General features: G+C 40.9%; 1 protein-coding gene across 1 annotated transcript; it reads left to right on the forward strand.

Annotated features, from left to right (window-relative positions):
- Positions 1-2,002: 2,002 nt before the first annotated feature.
- Positions 2,003-6,455, forward strand: LOC139442986 (alpha-2C adrenergic receptor-like). Its single transcript, XM_071223915.1, has 2 exons — positions 2,003-2,079; positions 4,684-6,455. The coding sequence occupies exon 2, from the start codon at positions 5,077-5,079 to the stop codon at positions 6,439-6,441; it is 1,365 nt and encodes a 454-aa protein (XP_071080016.1). The 5' UTR covers positions 2,003-2,079; positions 4,684-5,076; the 3' UTR covers positions 6,442-6,455.
- The last annotated feature ends 2,147 nt before the right edge of the window (positions 6,456-8,602 follow it).

The raw sequence follows: 8,602 nt of genomic DNA on the forward strand, positions 1-8,602 counted from the left end.
GTACTTGGCCAGGGCCCACTTGCACAAAGCGATCTTAGCGCTAAGATGATCGTAGCACCCATACTTTACCATAGGCTTACGGTAGTCTTAGGGCTAAGATCGCTTTGGGCAAGTTGGCCCAGGTGTGGAAGCCCCCGGCTCCTTCTCGCAGAGACTGAGGTTAGTTGCTAAGATACCTCAATCTGCTGACACGGCAGTGTTGGGTCAGCGTAAATAGAGGTTCACACACAATCGTAAAAACGCCACAACATCATCAACAGCTGACGGGTTTTTTTTAGAAAACGATGTGCCTCGTCAATTCGCGTGCAATAATCTTGTAATTTTGTTAGAAACATGACACAAATTGAGCTTGTCATATTGTTGTTTCCTTATAACAATCACAATAGACTTATTACGCAGGGATTAGATTTTGGTTTGGTTTGTTGTTTTACGCCGCACTCTGCAATATTCCAGCTATATGACGGTGGGATTAGAGGCCAAAAAAGATAGAAATGTACTTTTACTTTTGTTTTCTTTTAATCTTATAATTTTCAGTCACATGGTGATGTAATTAAACATCAAAATGTTTGGAATTCGTTATCATAAAAAATAAATGGACAGATTTGTCAGTCAATTTGTAAAATCATTGAATATTTAGGCGTTTCATATATTGCCTAAATGAAAATTTTAGTCTTTTTACACATTGACTGCAACATGTACATACGTTAGAATAAGCAATGCTCATGTGAAATATTCAGCTTGTGTTACAAGTCAAAATAGTATGAACAAAAGTCGCACAATACCAAGCAAGTGACTTATCAAAACATTTATTACCATTAGCAATCCTACCCCGAAAGATACCTACATCTGTTTTTATTACCCAGACATAACTTTATTTAATTTGTTCATCAATGGGACGATACGCCTTTATGCTAACAATAAAAGCGACAAATTCGCTTACTTTTGGCGCAGCACAGGTCGCTTACTAGTCGAGACTTCCGGGGGGAAAACAATAACAAAGGCAACAACCAGTCCCAGGGGAAATGACTGGAGATCAGTGTACCTTTAATGAAATTAATCGCCTATCCAAGTTCCGAATGTTTAAATGCTTTGTATGCTTTAAACACAGGACCACGTAACTAATAAGCCTCTTACGATAAGCATAGTCGCCTTTTAACGGCAAGCATGGGTTGCTGAAAACCTATTCTAACCTGGATCTTCACGGGTCGACCGGTCTAGAATTGGCCTTCAGCGTCTCCCATACTTGTTGATGTAACTAACGGGATCGGGTGGTCAGGCTCGCTGACTTGGTTGATGCATGTCATCGTAACCCAATTGCGTAGATCGATGCTCATGATGTCAGTCACTGGATTGTCTGGTCAGGACTCGATTATTTACAGACCGCCGTCATATAGCTGTAGTATTGCTGAGTGCGGCGTTATACTACCTAAATAATGTAACATATGAATAAGTATAATATATGGGAATAAGTACTATAATAAGACACAAAAAATGTTATCAATGCTTTGGGAAAAGCCTGTGTAAGTCTATGTCTCCTGACCCCCGGTTCAATCAGATAAGGGACAGTCTCGCCACAACACAGCTGTTGCTGAAAGGGGATATAAACAATAACACAGAGATGTGGGTCAGCTCACTGGCACTTTTTACTGGCACATGTGCCGATCAGTGGCATGAGCCTTCCCCATATGACAAACGATGCGACATGTAGCAGCGTGTTTCAACAACCCTGATGAATGGGACCGAGAGAACGGCCAAGCACAACACTATACAGACTTGCTCAACAGCCAAGTTAATGTACTAAACATCTTGAATAAATAATAACCTCAATAGAATACTATTTACCAAACGTTCAACTCTTTAACTTAACACTCAGCTGAACGACACCATGGGATTAGTAATTGGGCTTACTGCGCTTGAAAACCTCTCAAAAACATTGAGCTCATTGGATGGCGAAACCGTCTCGATACGCTTTCTGGTTTCGTCTGACCTACTTTGTGAGGAAAACACATTGCCCGCACTTTCTTACCCATTCAGCTTCCTGCTTGCGCGAAAGACACACGTGATAAATACAGACTGAAGGTAAAGTTGGTTTTCTGGCGTTTCTCTGTATATTTTCTCGTACGCTGTCAACAGAGTTGGGTGGTATTATGTATATGATTTTGTATCCTCTCTAAGCAACCTTTCAAGAAGGTTGACAGCGCGAATAGGGGAAGGTTTTGTCGATGTTGTATAGTGCGTTTCTCAGCAGGGTTGACTTTTAATATTACCTGGGGAAAATTGTTATCAAATGCTAAAAATATTTATATATATTCTCTATATTTGGGTTCAATAGTGTGGGATATGGTTGAGTAGTCATGCAACATTTTTTTTATTATTGAATGCATCACCCTACAATTGTAATAATAATAACAAGGATGATGATGATGATGATGTCTGCAGCATTAAAAGAAGCTGTATTCACCAGTTCAGTGACAATACTTACAATTCCAACATGAACACAACCAATACATTTATTCCATTAAATTAAACCTTTACAAACAATATCATGAGAATCGAGTTTTCAAATTTGTAATTTCAAAACCTTTTCACTATTTGCATAGTATTGATGTTACATATGCCAGCTCGGGATGCCATTAAATTCACACCACTGTGAGCTTCACATTATTTTCGCCAATTGGTTTCGTTTTCGTCACATGGCCTTTTACTTCAGATCTAATTAGAATCACAATACATAACAGTTCCGGGTATGAAGAACACTCGCATAAAACGAAGCGAGTTGTGATCGACGGGAGTAGCAATTTACAGATTTAACGAACTAGGAACTCCGGATATGGCTGTATGTAAAGTCATGTGACAACTTGTTGATCACGGTGTTTTATTCCCTGTTTGGCAGATTTCCAGTGACACAATCAATACAGCAGGTTTAAGATAAATCATTTCAAACGTAGTACCTTCCTTGCCATACAAACTCTGTATATCACCAGTAGCACACACATGCATCCAGGTGTCGTTGATGCCATTATTATTAATATATTTGGGGGTGGGGGGTGAAGGGGGTGAAGGGGCTAAAATGAATAAATAAAACATTGGATAGCGAACATGTGGTCCAGTCGCCAGGGGCGCCACCATTCTCTATGCAGAGTTGTGCCCCTTAGTCCTGCCAGTAACCTAGAAACGTAGGAGCGTGGGTCCGAAACACAAATGAATATGTTTCTAGGTTGATCAGCACTATACCCGTACTAATGGGTTTCACCTAAGTGGTATATGACCTTCAACGCTTCGGGCTTTCCTCTGACATGCCGTAATATAACTGACAATATTACCCATATGGTTAGAAATAACCCAGTTCATAAAAATCGAATACGCACCATTGATTGAATATGTCATCCGGACGGCATTGTTGACGTCATTCGAATCTTATTGTGACGTAAGGTCGGGATGAAGTCACACCAGAAACGATGTCATAGCTGAAGATTCATTCGACAGTTTGGGTTTCTAAGACGGCGGTCGTGATCAGTGTATTTTCTAAAAGGGAGCTCAAAAAGATTAAGAAATATTGGTAAATAAAGAAATTATTACACTCGCTTGTTTGTCATGTGTGTCGCACTGATTTTACAAAACTCGTTTAAGAAAACATGTATGACCCTCGCTCGGGAAATACAAGAGTTCTGACACTCGTTTCGTAAAATCAGTATGACACTGATGCTCGTATAATAATCTCTATTGCTGTCATTGCGGAACTATCTCGCCCACCCACATAGCTTCATACCCATGAAGATCCGGGTTAGAATAGGTCTTCAGCATACCATGCTTGCTGTAAAAGGCGACTATGTTTGTCGTAAGAGGCGATTAAAGGGATCCCAACTGCGAGGGTCGATGCTCATGATGTCAATCGCTGGATTGTCTGGTCCAGACTCGATTATTTACAGACCGCCGTCATATAGCTGTGATATTGCTGAGTGTAGCGTCGAACATCACACAAACAAACATCGCTTCATGCTTATATGACACGATCTTACTTATTTCTATATATACAGAAATGACGCATCTCTTTAAAACGAGGTAACAATTTCATTGTTGAACAATTTTCTATATAGAAACCAGTTTTGATATAATTCCCTGCAGTGTTTGTGCGTACGGTACATCGCGTGGTGTATTGTTCCTACTGGGCGTCGACAACATGGAAACAGAGCGCACTGTAACATTACGTGAGATTTTATTTGTATACCACACACACTTGACCCACCATCTGAGGTGACAGTCGGAGAAACACGTTCTTCCTTTGATGGCCATACAGCTTATGACAACCGACCGATCAGATACACAGACTCGTGCCTGATACGAAAGAGATTTGTGGAATCAATTTACAATTACCAGGACACGAAGCTTAAGAATTTAAAACATTTCCGTATACGTATATCATAAGGAAATGTCTTGTCACGTAACGTCAAAGCCTATGAATAATTTTAATTCGATATGCAGATTAAATGTCGTTGACAGAAAGCTATTGACATCTTTGCTGAGCATTCTCCCCGCATCGTTTACATTACGGTAATATCCGGCCGAGTGGCCCCATACAACTCTACCGACTAATGAAAATAGCCTCGCAGACGAGGTGTGTTATTACAGGCCATTCTCATACACGCCGCCCCCGTCAGTGACGAAACTCTATTGTTCTTTCAGGAAAACCCACAGTGGGCGGCGGAGATTTACGGATGGTTACTTGTCATTGGGTAACTCACGAGTTCCTGGAAGTCCTGACTATGATGCCTTGACAGATAACATCACGTTTCTCACCTGTTGAGTCAGCTATCTCCAGATTACCACAGTGAGCATTCAATGATCATAAAGCGTTGTGGAGTGTATTCAGGAGCGAGAAAACGGGACTCGGATAAGGTTGTAGTGATAGTTACAGCGAGTTGGTTCAAGGCTGAGGAGAGCTTTACTCGAACATACTATACAGATTGCGCGTCTTCTTTTGAAGCATGCTGTCAAATGATGTCACGCATTATGGATACATTGTGACAATGGTCGTCAGTTTCATGGAACGTTTTACGCAGTGAGAGCGTTTGAAGAATGTTCACGTCACTCCAAAACTCCCTTCACACTAAAATGACCACAACTGGTCACCACGTGCTCAACGCCACCCCAACGATTGACCAACTCAACGATGAAAGACGCCTGTTCCAGCAACCGGTGGTCGTGACACTGGGTGTTATCATGGTTGCCGCCATCTTTGGTAACGTTCTCGTTATCTATGTATACTTGAGCAAGAAGATGACACCCTCCTACTTCTTCATACTGCTGCTTGCTGCTGGGGACCTGATCAATAGCACCCTGTGCATCCCGTTCCAGATGTTCGATCTCAGCAACCCTTACAAGTACCCAGTTCCTGTTGCATGCAAGATCTTCCGATTTCTGGAAACTGTCGTAAACACCTGGTGTGGCCTTATTCTTATGTGCATCGCTTTTGACAGATATTTTAAGATATGCCACCCTCTTCAGAAATATACAATGGGTAAGGCGAAATCTCTTGCAATCGTTATGTTCGCTATGACAATTTCGGTATCATGGCCCCAGCTGTTTCTGGTAGGCAAAAGGACTGTCACAACTTCCGTCAAGGACGTGTTTGGTGAAGATTGTTCCACCCAGGATGGATTGTTCGGTTCTGTATACTCCCTGTTGTTTCAGGGTGCCATAAGCTTCCTGTTCGGTGTATGCTTTTTGATATTTCTATTATTCTACGGAAGAATGTTTCACGTTATTTGGAGAAGGAAACGTCAGCGAATTGGGGAAAGTTATTCCTTCACTGTGTCGTCTGGTTGTGAGAAAATGAAAGGAGCAGACGATAAAAACAAACGAACTTTAAGTGTGATGGAGGATACCAGTTTTACCGCTCAAAATGATAGTGCGTTCCCTTTTGAAAATATTGATCAAAACAGTAATGGGAATATTGGAGAAACAAATTCCATAGTTGATGGTCGGAGACCGTCGACGTCAGATAGAAAAATGACGAACCTGACGGAGTCCTTTTCAAGCAATCTGAATGAAGTCCACGTTGGAACCAGACATTCGTCCGTGTGGTCCCTTTCAATGATGTCTCAAAGGACCCCTTCTACACCACTAAGTGCTCAATCACACCGTTTGAAATTCTCGAGTCAGATTAAAATCCGGACGTCTCGGACCACCGTCATGTTTGGCCTGGTTACGTTGGCCGGAGTGTTTGGATTTCTGCCATATTTGTTAGTGGAGGTTCTCAGACAATCTGGAGTCGCATTTCAACCAGGTATGACAAACACGGAAGACTTAATGTACGAGTTTTTATCGAAGTCTTATTTTCTAAACAACATTGCGAATCCGTTGATATACAGTGCTGTGAACCCCCTATTTAGAAAGGACAGTAGGAAGGTGCTACGAAAGCTGATCAAGTGCAAAGACTGATCTTGTTCATCCAAATGAGGTTAATTCAGTATTAAAACATTTATATATTCTAATAAATGTTACTATTTCTTAAATAGTCTTAATGTTGTTGTATCCCCTTTTAGAGGGTAATGAGACAAAGGTTTTGTCAGCCGCTGTTTTGACTACTGTAGTAGACTTGAGATTGTAATCACGGGATCTTTGTTTCTTTGTTGTTTGACGCCGCACTCAGCAATATTACAGCTATATGACGGCGGTCTGTAAAAAATCGAGTATCAAGAAACCTCAAGTCTTTTCCTTTCAGGGACTAAGCAGATCTGGCACTAATTTATAGGATGTCCCAACATGCGTGTTTCCACGCAACTATGACTTGCTGAGAGGCATGTTTGACGTGTATTCTCAACGCCAAGATGGCATGGCATACTGCAAAACATGGGCTGGGGCTGGGCTGGGCTTAGTCTGTCTTACAGACCCTGATACAAATATATATCAAATACAGCCCATGCAAGTCTATAATGTTTGGCAAGTCTAGATTACTGTAGTATCTGAAAATGAAGAGAGTAACTGGGCTCCCTTTTATTATATTTTTATTAAGATAACCGAACAACTGTTTTTTCTGTAAGATATGTTCATTTCAGAGACTAGATGTTAGTCTAGGCTGGGCTGGGTTGGGGTTGAATTTGAAAATACATATCTGTTAAACATCGGGAGGGATTTAAGAATTGTGGAAACAAAGTTCCAGCAATAGAAATTGGCACTAGTCCCATAGTCCTTGACAAACTGCCCAATAGATAAGGTATCACTAGGACTGGTAGAAATTTGCGGTTTTTAAGGGTTTTGCTATGTTATTATGAGGACTAGTGGACTGAAAATGTTCGTTTTTGCAAAACAGGAAAACTGTTTCCCGATACTTTAGTTCAAATGAATATCATAGAAGCTGACAGCCTTCTTGACACACAGGGAAGCTGTGGACAGGGAAATGTACTCGTACATTACAAGGTCATTGTTAATCTGTGTTAAGCTGAACTGGTAAAACAGCCGACGTGATGTAGGATAAACGGAGGAAGAGACGGGAACACATGATGCTGGGTCAAGGGGGAAATACTGAAATAGTTGAAATTTAAAAATTGACCACGGATTAAACTTTTACAAACAATATCAGGTGAGGTGAGGTGAAATGGGGTTTAACGTCGCGTCCAAGATTATTGCACTTATATAGGGACGTGCATGTACGTGTGTGTGTTTGTGTGGCTGATTGTACTAGTCCGGACTGATGCCGATTTCTGATGCCAATTTATAGTGCTAGCTCACTGAGATACCATGCCGCAGTTTAACATGAATACACTCAGACACAGTATACTGCCTCCGAGCCGACCAGTAATTGTTTTAGCCCCTTAATGCCGAGCGCCAGACAGGGTAACAACAAGTACCATTTTTTAACGTCTTTTGGTATGAGGCGGTCGGGGATCGAACCCCGAACCTTCCGCTCTCCGGGCGGACGCTCTACCACTAGACCACGGAGGCGGTCTACAAACAATATCATGAGAACTGAGCTTTCAAATGTGTACTTTCAAAACCCTTTCATTATTATTTGTGTAGTACTGATGTCAGCTTGGTGAGCCATTAAATTCACCCAACTGTGAATTTTGGTTTCGTTTTCGCCAGACAAATGAGATTGTATAGTTGGCCTGGTTTGTCACATGGCCTTTTTCTTCAGATCTCATTACCATTACTATACAGTTCCGGGTATGTCGAACACTCGCATATAACGAAGTTAGTTGTGATCGATGGGAGTAGCAATTTACAGATTTAACGAACTATATCGAGGTCCCCGGACTTTGTGAACTCCGGATATGGCTGTATGTAAAGACACGTGACAACTTGTTGATCACAGCGTTATATTGTCTGTGTGGCAGATTTCCAGAATTGATAAATAAGGTTTTAGATGAATCACATGCATCTAGGTGTCGTTGATACCATTATTAATATTATTGTTTATCATATTTAATATTGTTTTTATCATATTTAATATTATTATTATTGATTTTATATTGTTTTTATTGTTAACATTGTTATTATTTGGTGCTGGGAGAAGGAGGAAATACTAAGTGACAAAAACGATGTTTGTTACTTGGCCTTTAGAAGTTACTCACGGTAATGTAGCACCGTAAAATTCAGCTTG

The sequence above is a fragment of the Haliotis cracherodii genome, unplaced genomic scaffold, assembly GCF_022045235.1.
Source record: "Haliotis cracherodii isolate W230 unplaced genomic scaffold, xgHalCrac1.p SCAF_5, whole genome shotgun sequence".
Classification (NCBI taxonomy): domain Eukaryota; kingdom Metazoa; phylum Mollusca; class Gastropoda; order Lepetellida; family Haliotidae; genus Haliotis; species Haliotis cracherodii.